This window comes from Fukomys damarensis, unplaced genomic scaffold, assembly GCF_012274545.1.
Source record: "Fukomys damarensis isolate Sample0158 unplaced genomic scaffold, DMR_v1.0_HiC HiC_scaffold_18, whole genome shotgun sequence".
Lineage (NCBI taxonomy): Eukaryota > Metazoa > Chordata > Mammalia > Rodentia > Bathyergidae > Fukomys > Fukomys damarensis.
Window position 1 is genome coordinate 5,234,930 of NW_022900930.1, and position 26,210 is coordinate 5,261,139.

General features: G+C 39.3%; 1 protein-coding gene across 1 annotated transcript in view; it reads right to left on the reverse strand.

Moving 5' to 3' along the window:
- Positions 1-26,210, reverse strand: part of LOC104848577 (potassium channel subfamily U member 1) — a gene marked incomplete at its 3' end in the record, with an annotated part of 121,167 nt that overhangs the window by 54,392 nt on the left and 40,565 nt on the right. Inside the window, exons 11-18 of the mRNA XM_033765578.1 lie at positions 25,017-25,122; positions 23,675-23,757; positions 20,011-20,080; positions 19,468-19,620; positions 16,499-16,611; positions 16,107-16,178; positions 12,404-12,493; positions 12,170-12,267 (exon numbers count right to left, since the gene is read on the reverse strand). Coding sequence (XP_033621469.1) covers positions 12,170-12,267; positions 12,404-12,493; positions 16,107-16,178; positions 16,499-16,611; positions 19,468-19,620; positions 20,011-20,080; positions 23,675-23,757; positions 25,017-25,122 — 785 coding nt within the window. The remainder of the gene's footprint in view (positions 1-12,169; positions 12,268-12,403; positions 12,494-16,106; positions 16,179-16,498; positions 16,612-19,467; positions 19,621-20,010; positions 20,081-23,674; positions 23,758-25,016; positions 25,123-26,210) is intronic.

Sequence of the window (26,210 nt, forward strand, 5' to 3'; positions counted from 1 at the left end):
TTTTTTTTTTTGGTACTGGGGATTGAACTCAGGTCCTTGCGCTTGCAAGGCAGGCCGCTGAACCACTGAGCTAAATTCTGAATTCTCGCCGGATATATTAAGGAAGGAAGAAAATCTAAGGAGCTGAAGAAAGAGATAATTTTTGAAGCGGGCAGACTAGGGATACTTTTCATCCACTTCTGAAATCATGCTTGCTGCATCTGAAATGTGTCCTATTCCAAACTTAGTAAGTTTTTTGTTTTGTCATTTCTCGGAAAGTTCTGAAGTCCTGCCTGAAAGTGAATTGTCTTGAAGTCCAACTTCTACGATGACTTTTAAACATATAGGAGCAGGTAGACTCTTTCCAAAATGACTTTCCTTTCTGGCACATTATGGCTACGGTTCACTCTCCAGATTTAAATTCACACACCAGGTCACGCTGTAGCCACGGGCCTTTATCATTTCATGGTACTCTGCTGCCATCGCCTGGCAAATTCAAGTCAACAAGCCTAGTATTGAAGTACTAGATTTTCTCTGGGTGGAGTGCAATAGGCTTGGTAGTGGTGCTGACTGAGGATCAGCTTGTAAGAGAAAGAAAGGAGTTGATCATGAAGGGAGTGAAAAATTCTAAGGATTTTGGTGACTACAATGAAGCTAAGAATTTAGATTACAAAAGTCCAAATAGTTTATTCCCCGGATACTGTAAAATGCATGTCATAGAAGTTGGTAAAATTTGGCATATTTACAAATATGAAGGCAGAGCTTACTTTTATAGAGAAATCATTCTGCCTTTAAATTTGAGTGACCTTCTGCTTTAAAATGTTTATAGTGCTACAGCAGAAAAGGGGATGGGTGTGCGTTTTTCATAAGGACTTTTGTTTTACACAGTGGCAGATGGCTATGTATGCATGTGTTTGTATCATAATTCATTTGCGAGAAGTCTAATTTGCCCAGCAAAACCACAGTACATTTTCATATGATACAATGGCACATGTAGCCCAATATTTTGTTCTTTTTTTTATTGATACTTCCTTCTACTGGGATTTTCCTCCTTCTTAGCTAATCAATTGTCTCAAGAAAAAGTCATTTTTTTCTGTCGCAATACTAGTTATTGAACCCAGGACCTTTGCACGGCTATCTCCCTGGCCTTTTTTTAATTTTTATTTTTGAGACAGGATCTCCTGAAGTCACTAAGATGCCCAAGCTGGGCTCAAATTTGCAACCCTCCAGGCTCATCTTCCCAGAAGGCTGGAATTACAGGTGTGTGCCATTGTGCCCAACAAGAAAAGCTCACATTTTTACAGGATACAAGAAAAGTTAGCTTTGATTTGATTTCCAAAGTAAGGTTTTAAAACATATTTAAGAAGATTATTTTTTTGACCCAAGCATTCAGTTGAGAAAAACAATAGATAAGAGTGATTTAGAAATACTAATAACGGTTTCTTACTATGCCTGAAATTCTTAGATTTTTAGAGGAATTTTTTTTAAAAATAGAGAAAATAAAGACAGGTGCTATGGTTTCCGTATGGTTTGTGTGTCTACCAGATTCAGGTGCTGGAAGTTGGGCTCTCAACTCAAACCCAGATGATCTGATACACCAGTCCTGTGAAGAGCTTCGCCTTCCACGGGATACCTGCACAGAACTGTGCCTCAGAGGACTTTTAAGAGGTCGTGTGCCTGAAAGGTAATTAGGTCACGAAAGGAATCTTCCTGGCAGAGGTCAGTGCAGTTCTCACAGGACCCTGAGGAGGATCCACAAGAAGGGGTTGCCCTTGACAGAGCAAGTCTGGCCCCAAATGTCTCTGGTTTCCAGTTTCACCATGGGATCCACCCCCCGTGTTCTCACCGTACTGTTGCCACCTGCCACGAGTCTCTTGTCTTCAGATGTGCCTGATTTGGGCTTTCAATGTCCAAAACTGTAAGCTAAATAAACCTGTTTTCTTTATGAAATACCCAGGCTTGAGTATCACAGAAGCAGCAAACAGAGTGAGAGAAAAACCTTAGTTTTGTGTGCGGAGTGGTAACATGAGAATCCCACAAACCTGCTCCTTCGTGGAACGGTCACAACTAGTAAAACTTATTCAAGCACTCGCGCGCGCGCGCGCGCGCGCGCGCACACACACACACACACACACACACACACACACATTTACATCATCCTGCGGACATGTGGCAAGTGAATAAACACCAACTCGAGAGACTATTCCAAATCTTAGAGCAGCAAGTGCCCAACCATATTTTTTCCTCCAAACTCAGTGGAAGCTCCACTCTGCACTTGGGTGCCCCAAAGTCCAAAATCCTTTCCTTGCATCCCTAGGGGAGGGCTGTGATGTGCGCCCATGAGAGGCAGGGAAGAGTCTAAGCCCAAAGTGAGCATAGCTGGGGACACAGGCTCCATCTCCCCTCCGCCCAGGCCACTGTGAGACTCCGCCCTGGAATCCCAGTTGTAAGCAGAAGCAGAGATTCCACTCACCCTGGTGCCCTCTCAAGGTGCGACAGTGGGAGAGGCAAACAAAGGCCAGCGGAGAGCAACTCTTCCAGGCCCAAGTTACACAGCAGCTGTGCCACCTCCACGGCGGCGTCCACCGCCTCCAACCCTCCCTCAGCTCTGCAGCCGTGGCTCAGAGGTTGTGCCCAGGGGCTGAGGCCGGCAAGAACAAGAAGTTCTGAGTCTTTGCCCAAGAGATTGACCTTACCTGGCCCTCACTATGGAGAGGTTCAAGTCCAAGGGTACTCTTGACCACCAAAATGGGGATTTTGGTGCTAAACAATTACCTGGAGAGTGGTAGCCCCAGGAAATGAAAAAATAAGTAAAATGCACACGGCAAACCAGGAGAAGAGGCAGCTAAGAAGTGCTACCTCATGGTCAGAGCAGAATTTAAAGACTCATCATAAAAGCTACACCTGCAGAGGGGCCCAAATTTCAGTGGATGCCGGTGTGGAATGATGAAAACATCAGCGCACTCTCCAAAATTGTAAAGTAATGGGCAGCAAATTAGTCGAACCTGAGAATTGGGTGTGATACCAACAGAGGTAGTGAGCTCACAGGTTGGATCAGGGAAGGGACAATTAAAAAGAACCCCACTAAAGCAGCTGTCACCTGAGTTCCTACTAACCTTTCCAGCTTAAATCTGTGCTCTCTGATGACTGACATCAAAGACCTCACGCTGCAGGGAAATGGTAATGAAATAGCTCGGCTAAACCACTAACCCTGTCAAACAGGCAATAATAACAAGCCCAGGTGCCCAGAGTTGCTGCAATGTGTTATCTAAACCATCAAAAAAAATTTTTTTTTTTGGTACTGGGGATCGAACTCGGGTCCTTGCGCTTGCAAGGCAGGCCACCGAACCGCTGAGCTAAATCCCTGGTGAAACCATCCAGTTTTTAATCACAAGGTATATGAGACTTGCAAAGCCATAGGAAAGTATGATCCATACAGGGAGGAGGAAGGCATGCAGATGTCAGACTTTTCAGACAAGTCTATGCCAAATATGTCCGAAGAACTAAAGACAACCGTGATTGAAGAGGAAAGGCATGATGACAATGCCTCTTCTGAGAGACAGTATCAATAAGTGAGTAAAACCCAATGTTGAAAATATGCTAACAAGTTTATTATCTACTAGAGAAGTGGGTGTATTGCATAATTTCTCACAAAGTTTATATCTCCCCAGAGTCTCAGAATGTGACTGCTCTGGGCTGAATTGTACGTGCTCCAACCATACTTCAAAATCATATTTTGAACCCTTTACTTGTCACGTGACTTATATGGAGATGGAGTCATACAGAAATAATTAAGGCTGAGCTCTGATCTGATAAGATTAGCACTCTCATAAGGAGAGGGAGAGAGACCAGCACATGTTTCCCCCCCCCACCTCCTATAAAGGGCCACATGAGAGGACTTTCACAGAAGCCAAATTCACTGGCATCTTGATCTTCAACTCCCCAATTCCAGAACTATGAGAAAGTAGATTTATATTGTTCAAAATACCAGGTCTGTGGTGCTTTATTGGGTCCACCCAAGTTGACTAATACAGTGGCAGTCTGTGAAAACAGTGTGGTTGTAGGTGTGGTCAAGGATCTCAAGATGAAAGCAATTTGGGTGAACTCTAATGAGTGGTATCTTTGTCAGAGGAGGAAAGTGTGCAGACAAAGAGTACACTCGGGAGGAAAGACTGGGGTTCTAATGTCCTGTCCCCAGCCAAAGATTGCTAGGAAACACCAGAGGCTAGAAGTTAGGAAACATGTTTCCCTACAGCCTTCAGAAATGTGGCATATAAAGCATCCTGATCTTGGATTCTGGCTTCTAGAATGGTGAGAGAATAATTTCTTATTTTGAACACTTCCTTTTTAGTAATGTGTTAAGAGAGCCTTAGGAAATGAACCAAGGAGCATGAAGTAGGCAGAAAAATGCCCCTCTGTCCTACCAGAAAATGATGTCTATGTCCTCGGCCTCGAGACCTGCAACTATGTTGTTACGTGTCAAGGAGGATTTAAATTTGCAAATGGAATTAAGCTTTGCTTATCAATCTTATCAACAGATACAATAGAGATTTTTCCTGCATTATCAAGAATGGCCATGTAGTCATATTAGTCCTTTGAATGTGGGGCAGGTAGGCCAAACGTCAGAATCAGAAAAGTGATGAATATATGAGAAAGTTGTGCTGGTCCATTTCCTGATCGTGGTGGAAGACTCCATGAGCCAAGGGAAAATAGGAAGCTCAGCAAGCCAGAGAGGGAGACACAGTGGATTTTCCCCTCTTTCTTCCAGAAACAATGAGATCTCTGCTGACCCCTACCCAGTGGGATCCCTTAGGGATGGTTGAATTGATCCATATGCATTTAAAACATTAATTGTATTGGTACATTTAAGGTACACAATATAATGACATTCATGATTGGAAATTTGCACCTTTACATAACCCACGCTGGTTCTTATTTTTCTCCATTCCCCTGCCATCCCTTTATCCCCTCCACCCCTCCTTATCTATGAAGACTTTGTTTCCATTTTTTCATTTTCTCATATTAATTCCATTCCCTTCTTCCCTCTCCCCTCCCCCTCCCATTTTCCCTTCCCCTTGGCCCCTTTTCTTCCTATTTCACATTATAATATGCTTTGTTTTAAGCCACTAAATTGTCTTTTTTTTTTCTTTTTTTTTTTTTTTTTTGATACCAGGGATCAAACTCAGGACCTTGAGCTTGCAAAGCTGGGCTAAATCCCCAGCCCTAAATTGTTATTTTTTATGGCAGCGATTATAAAGTAATTCAAGGCTTAGCAATAGATTTGAACTTCTAAAAGAATGAAGCAGTGACGGGGCAGAGAGATAGAGAGAAGATAATACAATTTAAAAACAGAAAGAAGCATTAAGAAAAATGAACAGAGTTTCATAAAAATGTGCAGTATCATTTAATGCACCCTCTACACATAGCTGAAAGATCAGAAAGAAGACAGATGAAGAAGCAGAAAATATTTAAATAAATCACTCAAGTCTTCCAATTTTGATGAAAAATCATTAATCTGCTTGTATTATTTTCCTGTGGTTGTTATAACAGATTACTGAAAACTTGGTTGTTTAAAACAACATGTATTTATTCTCTTATGGCCTTGGAAATCAGGAGTCTGAATGTTTTCATTGAGGTGTAATGAAAATGCTGGTGGGGTTACTTTCCCTCCTGAAAGTCTAGGGGGAAATCTATTTCTTTGCCTTTTGTAGCTTCTATAGCCTCCCTGTATTACTTGGCTAAGTGGCCCCTTCTGTCTTCAAAGTGATGTGACATTTTTTTCTCTCTTAATCTGTTTGCTTTGGTTCCAATTAAAGGCCCTTTATTCTTCTGAATGTAGTTAAATCTCTCTCTTCCTTTCTATGAGAAGGACCCTTGTTAGTACATAGATCCCACATGGATAATGCAAGACAATTTCTCCATCTGAAGATCCTTAATTTAAACATATCTATAAATTTGCTATTGTAAATTGTAACGTTCACAGTCTATCAGATATCTTCAGAGGCCTCTATTTAGCCCACCAATGGATGGTCTCTTGTTTCTCTGTTACTCATTGTCTCAGGGATCTGTGATGTTGAAATAGTTCATAATACTCCCTGGAGAGGATATTGTTAAAATTAGGTAAATTCAAGTGAAGTTGAAAGAAAAGAGCTGTTCATGTATATTCATCCAGGGAACCAACAGAGGGTCAAAGAGTGATTGTTTGTGACTGAGTATTTGAAGAGACTCCAATTCGCCCTGTTCCTCTGGTCCCAAGTCTATGGGTAGTTGTTTTCTCAAGCCCACCAGTGAGAAATAGTGTAAACTATAGTGTGAGAATCATTATTCTTATTGTGATTGCTAAGATAAAGGATAAATAAAGACATCTTAAGATCAATAAAAAGTTTGTTGCAGGAAGACAAGTCTTGCGATGCACAGTAATGGGGGTTCCTAATGTTGAAATAAAAGGACATTAAATAGAAACTCTAGCCTAATGTCCTTTCTAATCTAAAATGAAGAACACTGGTAAAGGAATACTTGCATAGGCAAGGATATAGTTTATAAGTCATATTTCTATCTTATTTAAAAATCATTATATAAAGCAATAATGATAGATCTGTGTTGACGAACACACACATAAAGGTATAATTCGTAACAATAGTAGCATTGAGGGGGAAATAGTACAATATAAGAACAATTTTTTGCATATTATTGAAATTAATTTGGCATTAATTCAAGCAATATTATTATGTAGTATGATGTTAATGGCAAATTGCATTCTGTCAAGAAAACAACTAAAAAGCATCTACTACAAGAAATAAGGGTGGAGGGGGTGAAGGGTGTGCAGGGGTAAGGGGAAAAAATGAGAACCAGGACCTGTCATGTAAAGGTACAGGATCCCAATGATGAATGTAACTGTACTGTATACCAAAAAGTACCAATAAACTCAATGAGAAAAACAAAAAGAAGAAATGTCAAGGTATTAAAAAGCTACAGTGGGAAGTGATTTAAGACAAAATTTACAAAAATTATTTAGGAAAAAAGATATAACACATAGAAAGCAAGTAGTAAAATAACAAAAAAACTAAGCAATTACTTTAAATGGAAGTGGATTAAATAATGCATTGTCAGAATGGAGAAAAAATGAGTTAGCCATATGCTATATGAAAGATATATATAGTAGACTCAAAAACATTGACAGGTTGAAAGCCAGTGTGGCTATCCTAATTAAACACAAAATAGAGTTTCAGATAAAGATTTTATTAAGAACAAAGACTTTTAAATAATAAGATGGAAAAATCTCCCAAGAAGATATATGAACATATCAGTATTCCACTTTCAGTAGTACATAGTAAAGCTAGAAAGATCAGAAAAGAAACAGAAAACTTGAATCAACTAGACTCAACACTCTTCTATGCAACAACAGAAAACCACAGTCTTCTTCAGGATGTATTGAAAATTCTTCAGGGCAGATCATGGAGTAAGCCATAGAATAAGCCTCAATAAAGAAACAAAAATGAAAAGAAATGAAAAAAGAACAGAAAATTAGAAAAATTCACAAACACTTGGAAATAAAACAATTAGTTTAAATAATCAGGTAAAAAAGAAACCACAAAGTATACAATCATTTTGTATGAATGAAAATAAAAACACAGCATGTCAAAATTATGGCATGTTTCTCAAGTACTTAGAAAAAAATTATAGATAAAAATGACTCTTTGAGAACAAAGATCTGAAATCAGTGATTTTATTAACTTTTCACCTTAAGACACTGAAGAAAAAAACTACAAGTTAACCAAAATCAAGAAGGATATAATAAAAGTTAGAGTGGATAAAAATCAATTAATGAATAGAAAACCAATAGAGCAAAATGAATTAAAGAATAAAACTTGTTCCTTTGAAAAGATCAACAAAATTAACAAACAATTTTTAAATAGTAGCTGTTCAAAGACAGGGGTCATTCACACCACTAAAATCAGAGATGGAAGAGGGAATATTTTTGCTAGTCTGATAAAAATAAAAAGTAACATAATACTTATACTTACCAAATTTTGTGAACACATCTGATAACAGAATAAATGAACAAATTTCTAGAAGACAAAAACTACCCAAACTATTTAAAAAAGAATTAGAAAATCTAAATAACTTATAACAAGCAAAGGTATTGAATTAATAATAAAAATGTAAAGTTGGGCTTACACAGCTTCACAGGTAAAATTCCAATCAATTTTTTTCAGCTTTAATTGAGTTTAATTGGTACATTTTAGGGATACAGTCCAATCAATGTTTAAAGAACATTTAACACTGAGCCCTCACAATTTCTTGCAAAAGAGAAAAAGGAAGGTACAATTCCCATCTCAGCCTACAGAGCCCATTTGACTCTGAGTGCAAAAGCAGACAATGATGCCACCAGAAGAGAAAGTGTAAACAAACATTTCTATTGAATAAAGACACAAAATTCCTCAGCAATATGCTATCAAACTCAATCCAGCAAGGCATGAAAGTGATTTTACAGCACAACCACCTGGAATTAATCTCAGGAGCGCAATATTGGTTTCACATCTGAAAATCAATTAATATAATACATTGTATCGATAAAGTAAAAGACAAGAAAAACCCCACCATTATCTTAATAAGCAAAAAAAGGGCCAAAACAAGAGAGAGAGAGAGAGAGAGAGAGAGAGAGAGACAATGAGAGCACATTTAAACAGTTTAGAAATAGAAAATTTCCTGAACCAGACAAAAGGCATGTATGAGAAACCCACAACATTATAGCTGCAGGTGGATGGTGGCTTCTATCTAATATCAGGAATAAAACACGGATATAAACTCTCACCACTCCTATTCAACACTGATCTGAAGGTTCTGCTAGAAAAACTAGACAATAAATTAAGTGGAAGGCAATTAAAAAATAATTAGAACTAATAAATATCTTTGCAAATTTGCAGAATATAAAATCAACATACAGGCTGAGGTAGGAGGATTGCAAGTTTGAGTTCAGCCTTGACAAGTAACTGAAGTGGCAAGACTCTGTCTCAAAAAAGCAAAACAAAACAAAACAAAACAACAAAATAAAATAAAAAGGCTGGAGATGTAGTTCAGTGGAAAGGCTCTGGGTTCAATCCCCAGTTAAACACACACACACACACACACACACACACACACACACACGCACATCAATAAATCAATGCATGTCTATAAACTAACGTGAACCATTTGAAAATAAAGTTAAGAAAGCAATAGCATTCATAATAACATAAAGAATAAAATTCTTACTGATCAGTGTAACAGAGGTAGTATAAAACCTATAATCTAAACAATACAAAACACTGTTGAATGAAATTAAAGACCTGAACAGATGTGAAGACATCATATGTTTATAGACTGGACAACTTAATATAGGTGAGATATCAATATTTTCAAAATTAGCCTATAGTGTCAACACAGTTATAAAAATCCCAGCTGACTTCCTTACATAAATTGATATAACAATCATAAAGTTTAAATGGAAATGCACAAATCCAGAAGAATCAAAGCAATCTCACAAAAATGTAGTCAGAGAACTCATAGTTCCCAATGTGAAAGCACACTTCAAAGTATAATATTCAAGACAAAATGGTACTGGCAAGGCTAAACATACTGATTAAAATAGTAGACTATAGACTCCAGATATAAACCCACACATTTATAATATTATTTTTTAGACCAAGTGCCACAAACAGTTCAATGGGGTAAGAATAGTCATCTGAACAAATGGTTCTGGGACAATTGGGTGTCTATGTTGAAAAGAGGAAAGTTGGATCCCTTCCTTAAAAAAAAATCACAAAAATCAACTTGAAATGGACCATAAATCTCACTGTAAGAGCCAAAAATACGCAATTATAGTTGTAGGATTATCAAAACTTACTTAGATAGTACACAAGTGACAAAAGGAAAGAAACACATCGTTGGATTTCATAAAATTTAAAAAGCATGAAAGAAAATAGAAAGGCACACCACAGGTGGGATGAAATATTTGGCACTCAGACACTTATGCATTTAGAGACAGCATGATCATCTGTGACACACTCAGTAGTAGAAAGACAGTGACATAGCTAAAACAGAATCTGAAGAGATTTCCCTCAAAGAAGACCAAGAAGACCCTCATGAAAAAATGCTCAATATCATTAGCAATTAGGGGAATTCATATATAAAAAAACAGCACTTTAAAACTATTAAGATGGCTATTATTGAAAAACAACACAAAAACACAGAAAGTTAAAAGCGATGGGACTGTGGCGTAATTGGCCTTTGTGCACCACTGGTAGGAGCGTAAAATGGTCTAAGGTTGTAGAAACCAATATAGTGGTGGTTCAGAAAATTAAAATGGAATTAATATTTGACTTAGCCATGCACTCCTCCTGAGCAGGTACACAGAAAAATTGGAATCAAGCACTTATCAGATATTTGCATACCACTGTTTAGCAATATTATACACAATATCCAAAGGTGGGAACAACCTTGATATCCAGTACCAGCTGAATGAATAAAATGTGGAGAACATCCATATAATAAAATATGATACAGTCCTAGAAAGAACGTGATTCATTGTGGCTGAATGAATGAGCCACCCACAAACGTCTGCATATGCTGAATTATTCCATCTTCATGAAATGAATAAAATAGTAAATCTATCGAGGCAAAAGCTAGACTAGAGGTCTCCAGAGACCTGGACAGGGCATAAAAATGGGAGAATGCTTGCTCATGGATTTGGAGGACTCTCTTTTTGGGGGAAAAATCTTCTAAAATGTATTGCTGTGATAGTTATACAACTCTTTCCATACACTAAAATCCACAGAATTGTACACTTCCCATGGATATGGTATTTGTATGATAGTATTCACATTTTATCTCAATAAATCTGCTATTAAAAGAGACAAAGCTCCATCCCTGAGAAAGAACCCAGTCTCCCAGCCCTGCATGCACAGGTAGTACTTCAGGTGGGTGAGGGATGGCTAGAAAAGAAAGATATGCTAGCTCCTCAGAGGGCACGGGGAGATACAGAAGAATGCTTCACATTCCCGGGACTCAAGGTGGGCTGTGTGGAAAGGGCTGTGTGGTAGCAATGCGAATTGGTATGGAAGAAGAGAGAAGCACCATTCCGTGAGCAGGCTGGGGGAGAAGGGTACCCGCTCAGGTCCCAGGCCCTGGCAGCAGTGTTTGCCCAGGGCCAATTCCCAACAGCAGAGCGGGTAGAGTAACATGAGGAATGCAGAGACGGAGCATACTGAAGGTGGGGGCAGCACTGCAGACTGCAAGAACAGAGGCTATGACAGGGAGGATGGATTTCCATTAAAAGTTGATAGACGGTGACCCAGAATGAGAAGGTGATTTATTTGTTGCTGATGTGGGAGGTGCAGAGTGTGACAATCCCGGACCAAAGGGAAAGGGGAACCTCATTCTTCCGTGGTATCAGTGAGGACTTCATGTCCACTGCAAGAACAGCCACGATGCTGTGAAAGTTTACTTCTGCACTTAATTAGCATTTTTAGAGACAAGGAGAGACTGAGAGTCTTAGAAACGAGAATATTTCTGATAGGAAATTCACATTTTCAACTGATTAAGTATAATTGTGCAACAGTGGGATTTTGCACAAAGGATGTGAATGTACCTGGAGGAGACTAACTTTTAAACCAGAAGGGACAAAGAGATTAATTTCCATTTTCCTGCACTGAAGTGGAAAGGGTCATTCATAATGCATTGCGTCCACTTACAGATGATGGAAAGTAACATTGCCTCATCATTATGTGGAATGAATAAACTTTAAATTGCCAACCATCCACTAAGGAAACAATCACTCCAGGAATGGTCAGAAAGCGATGTGTTTATGACCAACCAAGCAGTCGGATGCAGGCTCCATTTTTAGGCTGAAAGTCCCATACCTAGCATTGAGTCTGGCAAGGTCACTAACTGGCTCTGTGATTTCGGACAGCCTTACCGAATTTCTCTTGGGACCCATTCCCCTGGCCTGAAAGGGAGTTGAACTAGATAAGCAGTAGGATTGTTCTATCTCTGAAAGATTGATTCTCAGGTCTTGGGTGCACGGTGGGAAAACATTTGCTTCATGCCGGTCAAGTACAAATGGGCATTGTTCTTTAAGCCACGGAATTCTTTTGTCTTAGCCAGACTCTCAGAGGCTGGGCTAAGGTGTGCTAGATATCAGTGCAATTACCTGTGGGGTGCTGACGACTCCTACTTTTGCAGCCACATTTTTCAATTAGCTCAGGATTCTGCACATCACCGTGACAGTTGGAACAGTAAAAGAAGGCTCTGGATGATGAGAACAAACCAAGAATGACTTATGTGAGGCTTTGTGCTAAGGAGACACAGTGCTGACTCAGTACACCTCCCATTAGGTTGTATTTGCTTTAGTGCTTTCCCTCCATAAAGTAATAAAAAAAATTACCTCCTGACTTCTCTTGGAGATTCAGCAATAAAGAATCCTAATGTGTTCTTATGCAGCTTCACTCGTGAAGGTGGATTTAGTATCAGACCACTGGAAATGGAAAATAAAAATACAGTCAGTTTGTCCTCTGATTTCTGTGGCAATCCGTGATGTTTCATTCTGTCCTTATCCAGTGTTTCTCTAAGTTGCCAAGTTAATAGGATTCAATTTCCTTTCACTGTCAACACAGTGGAAAGTGGGAATTTGTCTCTATTTAATGCGTTGTTTGATTGCTGCTAAACATGCTGAGGGGAGCCAGGTTAAAACTTGATTTTTACCCAAGCTGCCCTCACAGCTGTGCTGAAGGGAAGTTTCTCCTAGTATTGTATGGTGAACCTAAGATGATTCAGCCAGTGGAAACACACGATGCCTTACTGACTGAGACTATCAAATGTCTAGTGGGCCAAGACCACACAGTGGCCGGTCCTGTGGTCATGTTACTGGTGTTCGTCCTTATGCCATTAAAATGAACGACCTCAAATCAACCAACTGGATTAAAAGGTTCCTTTTACTTACCTGTACAGATTTTTAAAGTATACATTTCCTTTGACTTCACTTTTGAATATTTGCCTTTTTCTTCTTTGGTCCCAGGGATTGAACTCAGATCCTTGCACTTGCGAGGAGGCAGTGGAACCATGGCAGAAGTAAACTAAGTCCCTGGCCCACTACTGTATATTTTCATTGCAAGATTTTTGATGGCAGGAAATGTGGATTATTTCTATTTCTTCATGACTTGAACATTTTGATTTTCTGTTCTCCTATGGTTTGTATATTTAATAGTCTAATAAATTTCCATCTATGATGTGCCTTGATACAGTACCCTTTTATGGCTCTTTTTTTTTCAGCTTTAATTGAGTTTATTGGTACATTTTAGGGATACAGTACAGTTACATTCATTGTTGGGATCTTGTACCTCTACATGACAAGTCTTGATTCTCATTTTTTGCCCTTACCTCTGCCCTCCCTTTTTTGAGCTATCTAAGCTTCTTCTCTGTCAGTATGTCTTGCTTTTATTTTTATTTTTAATTCATACCTCTAGCAGAGTGAGGACTCCCTTGCTTCTTTTTTAGATGAAAACCTTTTCCTCTTTGAAAATTCACATCAGAATGATGGCATATCTTAATTTTGATGAATAATCAAAATTATAATTTCCTGAATAAATTGGATAGTGTAAAAGGGCTTGCACATGTGTGCACACGCACATGCACGCATACACACACACACACACACACACACACACCTCTTAAGCCCTCTGACAAGGTCTGACTGAGGCTTGCTGTCTATGTTCAGTTGATTCTCAATGGAGACAATGGATAGCGTTTTCTAAGCGTATAGTGACTGAGAGTAACTAAAGGTGTGATTGGATTTGACCTTGAAAGGGAAAGACCATGCCTCTTCAAAGAGCACTGGTTGATCTTCGCTAACTAGTAAGCGTATGATTAATGTGACTTACATACCTCCTTATTTTGGGGGGACCTGAGCTCTAGCTGTGAACATTGTATCTAATTGCATTTGAGAGAGGAGGATTATCTAAATTGAAAGTGTTGTTACCTCCATCATGAATTGTGGCCAAGTGTTCAATTTAGAGAACATTTACACTGGAGCACACTCATCACATTATGTGACTAGGGTCAGAATCCACGTCATCTCTCTGCAGGCAAAGTATCATTTCCTATAGCAGCCACTTACGATTATCCAGGGCTTTTGCAAGTCTGAGAAGTTATTCAAGTGTATCAATAAGAAGAGCAAAAAGAGTGGTAAAAGATAATTTTTCCTCCAGTCTTTCTGTACCCTGGCCTGAGGCTTAGCCCCTGAGATACCCAGTGTTCCCTCTACTAGCAGTGGCTGTGGTGACTAGAACCACAGTCCTCAGAATTAGACTGAGTTCAGGCCCTGGCTGTGCTGCATGGGAACTTGGAACATTATTTAACTTTTCAGAGCCTTAGCTTCTTGCTCCATAAAATGGTCTATAATTGTGCTTATCTCCCAGCACTGTTGTGAGAATTTAAGAGTTAATAGAAGTCAAGTGCCTACTGCAATGTGGGTCATGAACCTAAACTCCTGCAAGAAAATGTTGCTATCAGTATCTTTCTAAAATCAAGTTGTAACTACTTTGATTCACCTGACATTTCAGCAAGAGAGGTAACCGTCTGTGAAAGAAGGTCCCTCTTTCATGGGCAGTAGGTGTGTGCCAGATATAAACAGCACCAGGACATCTTTCATCTATGTGGAAATTAGCTGCTTATTAAATATTCATGCTTCTGGTTGTTTCGTATTAACAATGATTTCAATACAGTTTATGGACACCTACAATGTTAGAGTTGGATAGGGTCTTAAGATTGTGTCTACTAATTCCTGAATGCCAGTATTGGCGATGCCACAGAGACTTCAGAAAAAATCATCAGGTCCCACCCTTGGAGACTGTGACTTTGCAAAGTCAGAAATGGGATTTGGAAATCTTGCTCATTAAACTTTCACAGAGTTTTCCATGAATAGTCCATATTCTTGGAGATGTACTAAAATTCATTTAATTTTTAAGCCAGTCGGGAACCCAGATTGCCTGGTTTATGATTCTAAAGCCACCCTTTTTACTATGACCCGTTTCCAGTACAACATGGGACAGGCAGATGTTTAGGGACCTCATTTTGGATTGTGTGATTTTCTTGAGCACGGCAGGATTGTCAAATGAAACTTAGCCACTCAGGCGACTTGTTACCGTGTTATTAGTGACTTTCCTTCTAGAGTAGCCCAGACAACTTCTACAACTTCTACGTCTTTACCCAGATAGGTCTTTTCTACCTGCCAACCTCTCATATAAAATCCTTCCTTCCTATTCCAGCTGAGATCACTGGCTGCTGTTGAAGTTTGAATGCTTTGCTATAATTCTAGGGTTCTTAGAATTAAAGATGAATAAAACTGACCTCTCCATTCTACTTGTGAACAAGTCATCGTGAGAGTGAGAATTTGTTGATTCCAATATAGCTTGAGCTATTTTTCCACTGAACAACATACATCAGCAACACCATAGTTTTTTTCATGCTCCTCGTCCCTTTCAGTCACCAGCTTTTATTATTGCAACTGATTCACATTTTAACTTTTCTCTCATTTATGTTTATGTACATTTTGTTTTTCCTGGTTTCTCTCTCTTTCTCTTTTTGGTATGAGATGAATTTACTTCTCATACTACACACATCAGCATTCCCTGGAAATGACAGTAGCCTAATGATTTCACCTCTTTCCTTCATTTATCAGCAGCAAACTTCATTTAGTAGGCCTCCCAAATTGCTATTTTGTCAGACTTTGCACCTTACTCTCTAAATCTACACAGTGTAGGAATGTCTTCGTCGCTAGTAATTCACAGTGTTGTTTCATGGTCAAGACCTCCAAGGTAATGTCATTAACAGGAAGAGCTCTGTGAAGGTGACCATTGCTTCCTTCTCTGCTCATGAGAGAGAACAGAGTCACAGAAACAATGGCAAAGCATTTACCTCCTCAGCAATCTACCCTAACCCCAGTCATTAGAGATGACACAGAGGAGCCTGTGTGCCGGATAGGCAAGCTTGCAACAGTGTCAAAGCTCTTAGGCATGGCCGTACCCCTAAAAAAGTCTTAATGATAAAGGTTCCCCTTAAAAAATAGAAAAGATGAGAAATAAAACTGGTACCCGGAATGACCATTAAGGAGGAACTTGTGTTCGATGGCTATCAGCATGAGGTGCATCTTCAGGAAGCAGAGCCTGGGGAAGAAGACAAGGAGCCATGAGGAGAGAGGAACAAGCAGGAAATTAGCTCAGGAGAATCTGACTCACGCTCCTGTGCTCCATGTCAGGAAGAAGACCAGCATCTCCACGGAGGAAGTAAGGCTCAATTACAGATTTTCCACTGTGATCAAATCCCCCGCAAATAACTCTTAGACAGGAACACAGGCAAACTGCCCATGTGCATTATGAGCTCTGAAGTTGCAGAGACTCTGGGTAAGATTTGTTACTGGTCTCCACTGTGCCACCTTGGAAAGAAAGCTGTGTGAAGAGTGGGGAAAGAATTTCACTCACCCTACCTGGATACCTCAGGAAAGCTCAGTCCAGCAAAGTCGTTGGACAGACGTTGAGTCAGAATTTTATTCTTCAGGCCATTCAAGAAATGTTTTTGCCAACACTCTTTAGGAGAAACCTAGGAGACAAAATCACCAGTGTGGGAAATGTGAATATGGGACAAGGTTTGCTAAGATGCAAACTGTACCTACTACTTGTTTCCAGTGCATTTAGGTCCCAGGAAGGAGAGTTACCCTAGTGTGTACCTGAAAAAAAAAAAAAAAAGAAACAAAAATTTATAAAGGGCAGAACTGAAACTCAACAATTTTCACCAAGGAATTAAGGGTGAGGTGAGTGCCACAAGTCTCATTTTGTCCTCAGATGGCATCCTAGTGTCCTTGTGGGAAATTTGATTTCTTATGTCTTGTCTGCTCCTAATTTCAGCATGGTAGATGGTTTTTTGAGTCAGTAGCAGTAATGTGAAAGGGATAACGTAGAATCTATGTTGTCTTTCTCCGGGTGTGACTATTTAAGGCTGTGTTTGAAATGTCTCAGCCTTCTACTGATGAACCACATATTACAAAGAAAAAAGTTTCCATCTTCTGTCAGAGTCAGAGACTCCCTTTGTTCAAACGAACTCAACGAACCTTCCCAAACAGTGGCAATGTTCTTGTAAAAATCAAGGATGGCAGTAGGTTTCTAAAGCCACAGGAACGTGGAAGAGGAAGTCCTATGAGCCTCTGACAGACATTTTTCCCCAACTGTAACATATTTCTAATATAAATGTTTCAATTTTTGAAAGAGCATAAAAATGATAACCACGGAGATGGGGAAGCCTTCTTGAGGAAGTTTTGAGAAGATCAAAAAGGGAAACTGGAGGACAACTCTTCCTGAGGAAAAAATTTCTTTTATTTTGTTTTTTGAGACAGGGTCTCACTGTGGAGTTGAGACTGACCTGAAACTCACTGTGTAGCCCAGGCTGGTCTTGAACTCACAGTGATCCTTCTGCCTCAGCCTCCCGAGTGCTGGGATTACAGGTGTGCACCACCACACCCAGCTTCTGAGAAAGTTTTTAAAAGATCAAAAAGAGGACAATGTGGATATTGGGTATAAGACTCTGGGGCTTAAATAATCCAGATATTTTGGATCTAATCTAATTTTAAGTATAAGGTAATGCTCTCAACCTGGGGCCAACTAGAAATTCTATTTAGACTATAATTTCTCACAATTAATTTATGTAATTAAAAACATGGCATTTATTCAAGATTTTCTAGTAAGAGAAGAAAATTTATAAATACTAATTTTACACTTAGAAAAAATATCATATTGTGGAATTGATGACCCCATTTTATACATGGAGATGCTGAAAGAAAGAGAAAGTGGGGGACTGATTTGAGAAAAATTAGATTCAAATCTCTGGAGTCCTGGCCATGAAACCAAAGTCCATAGAATGGTACAGAATCTAAACCAGCAGAATATATATTCCCAATTTAGGATTTCTCAATGTGGGTTTCAGAATTCATTAAAAGAAAAAAAAACTATATACATATATGTACACACATATATACATATTATGTGAGTGAGTGTGGTCTCCATATATTTAGACCATAAATATCTCCTGTACTGTATAAGTCATCATTATCATGAATATTGGCAGGTGCTTATCCCTAAAAAAGATTAACAGTTCAGATTTCGAAATAAAGGATAAACAGAAAAGTAGGTATGATTTGCTTTATATCTCTGCATTCTATATTTCCATGAAGGAGACAGTGTTTTCATATAGAATTTCATTCCATCTGTTTTATCCAGGCATGGGTGTAAAAGCCACAATCATTACAGCAGAATGTTGAAACTCTCTGTCTCTTTCTCTGCAAAACATGCAGGCAAATAAAACAGCCTTACCAGCCATTACTTCAGCTATACACAATGACTGTTAAATGAGTGGAAAGGCACGCTTATCAAGGCCATTGCCTCCTCTTTAATGGTCATGTCTTGTTATTTATATATTATAGTTCCTTACATTTACTGAAGAAATTATGTAAGAATTCTGTTCGTTCCCATCAGCATTTTGCTAGCCAGAACATCTTTCACTTTTCCTTAATGGCATCAAGCAAGGAATAGGAAAAGATGTGAAACTTTCTTTTGAACAAAGTTCTATACCAACAAGAGCATGGGAGGTCCATCGAGTATGTCAAATGGCAATGTGGACTCAGAATAAAATGAAAGGAAAGGTTACTTTCTGAAGGGTGTTTGGGCAAGGAATATTTGGCCCAGCAAAAGGTTGGAACCCCTCTTCAGGGGCATTTCATGGAATGGCTACTTGAGAGGCTACCCTTTGTGCTGGAGAAGTTCATAGAGCATGGTGGTAAGATTGCGGACTGGAGTATTACTGGTGTGTATTCGCTAACTCACTTTACAGTCAAGATAATTAGCTTTGCCAACCCAGTGCTGGGATACATGGAAAATATTACAGAGGTGAAACAACACACATACTATAAATTGATACATGATCACTATTATTCCTACTGCATGGGCTGTCCCTCAAATAGTGTGAAAAAATGGTTTAAATTATTTATATCATTACTTTTATTTGAATAATTATTAATTATGCTAATCGTTTTTAATTTAATTTGCATTTGAATATTTTACATATTCATTAATATAGCCTTTGTTTACATTTTCACTTTCAATAACTAAAATACTTCCGATATTATGAGTATTACTTATACTTATGACATTCTGGAACATAGGTAGGACACAGAGTTATGATTTCTGATTTACAGATAAACACTGCAGGAATAAGACAACTGTCCTTTCAAGGCCAGTGAAGTACATGGAATTTCCATCTAGATCTTTCAATTTTTTCCTAAGTTAAGCAGAGGTCAAGTTTCATTTCTTGGAAATTTCTTTCTTTCCTGAAAAATCTTTGTTTTTTCTATTTCTGATCATAATACATGTGACACTGGGAAAGAGCCAAAATTCAACAACAGTTTACCTTTTGGTTTTGCTCAACAAATAGAGATGTTAGAAAGGTGCACAAGCCTGGAACCAGACAGCCTTGGGCAATAAATCCGAGCTTTAATTCTGCAAAGCAGATGATGTTGTCTCCAGTACTCCAGTCCCAGCTGGGAATCTTTGACAGGAAAACCTGTTCCGTGGTAGAAATGAAATCAAGTGGTAAGACTACACATTCTTCAAAAAAGTTCTTTTGGATGATGTCTATCATTTCATTTACTTGATGTCATTTACTCTTAACTTTTGAGAATAAAAGTCATGCCCAGGTAAGGGCAAGGTTTTTAAACAATTCAGGCTTTTAAAATGGTTAGTGGGTTGCCAGTGTTGTAGAATGAGGTCAAATAACTCAGACCTCTAATTCTGACCCTAAGCTATATCTTTAAGTAATTCACAACCTTACTGAGAACCTTTACTCATGATTGGCAAATCTTTCTAATTTGTAGATCTATTTGAGAGTAGTGAGATTAACCTAGCTCTATAGACCTGGACAGAAGGAGACTAATTATGCTGGAATGTTTCATACCTTGTTATGGGATTGAAGAATCTGTATGATGACTCTAGTCTTAGGGTAATAGTTCTTGATAGAGAGCACCCTGCATAAACCACAAGTGTGCTCATTAGTGGCATGCCGTAGTGTACTTTTTGTATAATTCAATTTAGACAAAATTATGCATGAATAGGTGGAGGGAGAAAATACAGCATATAATCTGTGTTCTCTAAAATGTTCTATGAAAAACATACATGGAAGAGATCCATTGTTTCGGTGAGTAAGCTGGATTAGATCAATTTGGTGAAATGTCAGCTACTGGTCTTAGGTGACAGTGGTCTTCTGGAACCATTTCTTTCTTTCTTTTTTTTTTTTTTGAGACAGGGTCCCACTATGTGGTTGAGACTGACCTGGAACTCACTGTGTAGCCCAGGCTGGTCTCGAACTCACAGCGATCCTCCTGCCTCAGCCTCCCGAGTGTTGGGATTACAGGCGTGCACCACCACGCCTGGCTTGGAACCAGTTCTTGATGAGGAAATAAAAGTTTCACACATTTTAGCCTTCAGATCCAAACATGATAATTATAGAGAAAATGGAGTTTTACTTGCTGCCCTTAGCAAAATATGTGATTTAACCTTCTTATTTTATGAGTTAAGGAATTAAGATTTAGCTCATATTCACAACACTAAAACTGGTGCAAATCCTTAGTTATTTCTTGCTATGTGTACACTCATCTTCAATTATGCATATTTATTTCACTCTGCGGACTGAAAGTTCATGTGGATAGGGACAGTACCGCTGCCACCTGTTCTGATTTAAATCTCAAGGTACCCAACAGTCTATGAGTTTGAATTGTGATGGGATCACAGGATTCTATGCTCATCAGAGTTTCTCCACTGATGACTCAGATCTGACGTGCTGGTGAGAAGTGGGGCCTGATTGGAGGCGGGTCACTCGGGGAATGACCCGAAAGCGGGTATTCTTGACCCTGCTGCCTCTGTTCTTTCTCTCTACTTCCTGGCCGCAGTGGAATGAGCAGCTGTCCTCTACTAGAACTTTCCACCATGTTGCTTCTGCCTTGGAGCCAGCCTGCATTGAACTGCATCCTATGAAAACCATGACCCCAAACTTCTTCTCTTTTACATTGTGGGTATTGGATTGGGTATTTTGTCTCAAGTGTTGGAAAGTGACTAATATACATATTGGTACCAGAGAAGTGGGAGCATTGCTGTGATTTTACTTGACCATGTTGTTCAAGTCTTTGGAACTGTTTTGGGGAAGGAATTTAAAAGGTTTGGAAATGCTGGGTCGAGAAGCTCTAAAATGTGGTAAGCAGAAAAAACAGAGATTGATGAGAGATGCTTGTCAGATTTCATCAGGCTGCATGCTGATAGGAATATAAAGAGTAAAGGCCCAGGCTCAGGAGGTTTCAGTTGGGAACAATGATTCCAAGAGGCCATTTGTGCTACATGCTGACAAAATACTCGTTTTCATGTTGACCATGTCCTGAGAGTTTGTGGAGAACAAAATTAAGGGCAATGGACCAATTTATGTGGAGGTGAAAATTTGAAAGCATCCCAAAGTTCAGGCTTTGGTGGCTACTGCTGAGAAGCATGAACAAAAAGCGTATGTGAAGGCTGGGAATTTAGCTCAGTGGTTCTACTGCCTGCCTCTCAAGTGTGAGGTCCCAAGTTTGATCCCTGGTCAAAAAAAGAGCATACATGAAAAGTTTATAGTTAAACAATAAAGTGCCTGAAAAACTGGGGCTTTGGAAAGCACAGTACTGGAAGAAATTGTGTGCAATAAAAAGAAGAAGCCATGAGCCAGGTGTGGTGGTGCACACCTGTAATCTCAGCACTCAGGAGGCAGAGGCAGCAGGATTGCTGTGAGACTGAGACCATCCTGGCCTACACAGTGAGTTTCAGGTCAGTCTCAAACACATAGTGAGACCACGCCCCCCCCAAAATAATAAATAAATAAAATAAAGGCCACGTGTACTTGCATTAGGACAATAGGAAAAACAACATGAACATATCTTAAGAATGAAAAAGACCTTACCTTTTGCAGATTTAGGATTTAAAATTGAAAAGCTCTCATTTGATAAGTGAGCCTCTGCAACCCCACTCTAGAAGGGCTGCTTAGGAAATTGGTTTCTTGGGATTCATCTGACTGTGCTCAGCCATGCAGGCACTCAAAGGCCACTGCACTGTACAGGCATGGGAGGCAAGGCAGTGCACCCCTGAGAAGGCAGTGCAGAAAGCTGTGAGAGTGAAACTGAAAGTGCAGTGGATAGCACAGGAAGTTAGAAATGCCAGGAATATGGAAACCAGCTCAGGAAAGCCTCAGGCAAGAAGCAGAGCTGGCTCAAGAGAGAAGCCATGTGAGCTGCAAGCAACAGAGCCATAGGGGATGAGTCCCTCAAGCCCTGTGGAGCTCACATCTCACCATCACTGCCCAGGGTGCTGGGTACGGAGCCACAAAATTTAATGTTCGCCCTGCATGGTTTCAGACTTGCTTTGACCCCATTCCTTTCTATCCCCCATTCTATCATTTTTGGAATGGAAATGTTTACCTGGTGGACATTGTATGTTGGAAGTCCTTGATTTTCTTTTTGAGTTTTACAGGGGCTTATAGGGTAAGAGTTAGTCTGAGGTCTCAGAAAAGAGTTTGGACTTGGACTTTTCAGCCATGGTGGAACTGTTAATACTTTGGCAACTCTTAGAGATGGGTTAGATGGGTTTTATATAATGAAGTGGACGTGTGTCTTTGGGGGGCCAGGTGTAGAATGTTTCGATTTAGATCTAAATTGTCCTTCAAAGGTCTCATATGTTTGGAGGTGACTGGATCATGAAGGGTGCTATACTCTTTATTGGAATAGCCTACTGTTGAGTTCACAGCTGCGCTGCCTTGTTGGGATTGGGTCACTGGGGGTGTAGACTGGAAGGCTCCTTGCTTTTGTCTCTGTTTCTTGGTTGTCTCATGGGATGGGAAGCTGTCCTCAGCCAGGTCTATCCATCATGGTATTTATGTGTTACAACCAGCTGACTTTGGACTGAATCCTATAAAACTGTGAGTCAAAATAATGTCTCCTCCTCCAGTTCTGGGTGTTGAGTGTTTTGTCCAAGCCATGGGACAGCTGACTGATCCACTGCCATAATCATGGTTGACCTTCAGTTAATGCAGGGCAAGTTCCTGTTCATAGATAATCTGTAGTTAAAGATGGTTTGACTTTATATTAACTTTGTCCATTTTGGAAATGCTTGCCAGGGGTCCTAGGTACATCATACAAACCATGCATAATATTTCACTAACAGTACAAGATAAAAATCCCAATAAAATGTACTAATAGGGTTCAAAACTGGCATTGTTTTGAGGAAAAGAGGAGCTTAGTTGTATGATGCTAATAGTTATCAATTATTTCTACACTTTCCTTTTAAATTCAGATAGCAACTACCTGTAAAACACTGGGGAAGAACACAGAGAAACACATAAGTGTGTATGATGCTCTAATTTCACTTGTATCCACCTTCATATTAGTGTGTGTGTATGTGTGCAAAAAATAAGCACAAACAGGAAGGTGACACATCTGGTGCTCTGATAGATGACACCTGCTGTCTCGTTCTGTGCACTGGGCTTTGTTTTGGGAGAGGTAGAAAGAGATCAGGACTGGAAAATGCCAAAAGCAGCACCAGCTTCTTACCTCATGATGTTTGAAGTGTCTTCTGCATATGAGTCACTGCACAAAGGGTTGGCTAAAATCAGGCATGCTTCTGCAAACTCCACCTACTCTTCAGGGATTAAACAGCAGCCATCGTGTTAATCACATCAGATAATATTCTAGTGCTCCTCTTGCTGAGTTTTCTTATGATTTTAATAATAAAATTGCCAACAAGGAAGATGACACACATGGGAAGGAGTTGTGATCATGATGTCTTTATATCAGGATCAGAGTCCTGTAGATCCTCCCAGGGTAAGGAGGACTACAGCTGATGGGCCAAGGTCTCCAACATAGGTAGAAGATTGCTTCAAAATGGCTAAAGTACAAAGTGATGTTTTTCTTACCATCCATCACTATTATTTTATGTCTAGTGAAGAGTAGTAGGACCATTTCAGAAACTGCCTGTATATTTATTTTTCTTTCAGGACAGCAAAGAAAGGAGGAGCCAGGAGTTTTCTTGACCCAAAGCAAGTAGTCATTCAATGTATGTTAGATTCTGAATCTTAAGGTTCTAGAAAATTATTGGGCTCTTTGCAATAATACCAAGATGTAAGAGGAAGATTGCACAGGGTCTTCCATTTTCTGTTTGCAGTCATTATATAGATATTTCTTTTGAGTGGGGACATTTTGGCTTATCAATTGTAAAAGACTTAGGACATGAAAGGAAGCTCGCTTTGATCTAAAACCAAAACTGACCAGAAGGTTGGCTACTGCTCACTATTTGTAGCTGAATCCTTAATGAGTTTGCTGCTGTTCTCCTTCATGTTTCCCTTAACTGAAGACATCAGAGGGGTCAGGAGAAGTTGGTAAGAACTGATAGATACTTAAAAATCTGTCTTCTGGTAAGAACCCTATTGGATGGTAAGATCAAATACACTTTTGTTCTCCATAACTTTTCCAAATCTGATAAAGAATGTAGTAAATAAAGAACTCAGTAAAATAAAATAATTTAAGGCAATTGTCCACACACAATAATGGCCACTTGCCTTTTGTTGAAGAGGATTTGGAGGTCAACTACTATAATTTTCTTCTGATCAGCTTTAAAGTTAAGAGAGCTCACTTTCCCCCCAGCTAAAGAATCAGAAATAGTAATACAGCCTATCATTATTTTTTTTTCTTTTTTTGAGACAGGGTCTCACTATGTAGTTGAGACTGATCTGGAACTCACTAGGTAGCCCAGGCTGGTCTTGAACTCATAGCGATCCTCCTGCCTCAGCATCCCGAGTGCTGGGATTACAGGCTTGCGCCACTACGCCCGGCACAGCCTATCATCTTAATGGTTGTAGCTTAGGGAAACTACCAGGAGAAAAGAACTAGATCTTACCGCAACTCGCTTCAGATCCTCCCACTTCAGTGCAGATCCAAAAATAAAAGTTGTATAGGCCAAATTGCATTTAAGTATCGTTTCCAGCTCCAGAGAAGGATGGACCCTAAAATATTGTAGCAAAGATGGGGGAAAGATCACTGGCTTTGGTTTGCAGGTTGTAGAACGTTTTTAGTGCGGTGAACAGATCCACGAATATCCTCTCAGAAAATACCCATCATTCATTATTAATCTATGTGGTTAGGTTACTGGGGCACAGTCAGCCCAGTTCCGGGGATGGGTTTTCACCTCAGGCATAAGCAATCACAGTGATTTGAATGATTGCAAGGAGGGGCGGTGCCAAAGCAGAGGCAGGAATTCAACACGTCACTATAATTAGTATTTCAACACGTCTTTCATTTGCTGATAGGTCAAGCAGGAAAACAGTCAAGTGTTTTGAACATCAAGTAGGATATTAAATTTGCAATCAACACCTAGAAAATGTATTTTTAAGAGCCCAACAATTACTGAAGTGGTATTTGACTCAATCAAAAAAGAACAGCTCAGTACACTGCAAAAGATGATTGGTATGCATATCATGGTCCTCGATCACAATACAATTAAGTTGTTGAAAACCAAAAGATCAAAAATATCAAAAATATTCTTCCTATTCAGAATTATTTCAAAAAAGTGGGCTACTATGATCTTTATGGTCTAAGAAATAATAACAGTTCTTTATAATTATTCTTAGAAATAAGATATACAAACAATATATATATATATAGTTTATAATTATTCTTAGAAATTATATATACATATATATATATATATATATATATACTCCTGGATACAACAACAGGAGTGCTTTAATGAGTATTTATAGATGTGGCCATTAACATTAGAATAAACTCACAAAAGCTCAGTGAGGTCAAAAGTCGGTTCTTTGCAAACAGCCTAACACAATAGGCAAAACTGGTAAAACTGAGGAAGAAAAAAGACACAAATGACACGCGTGGGGTGATCAAAAAATGTGGATGTTTAAAAATGTATGGCAGTCTTCTGTATCTCTCTTATTCGTCCCACCGTTTTCGCCGCCTTCTGAAGCCTCTGCGGCCTTATTTCACGTCTTTATGAGGAGGGATTGAAAGCCCTGCGAACGGGGCTGCCCGGCACCGTGGATGGAAAGGTGGCTCTGTCACCAGGGGCCTCATTCAC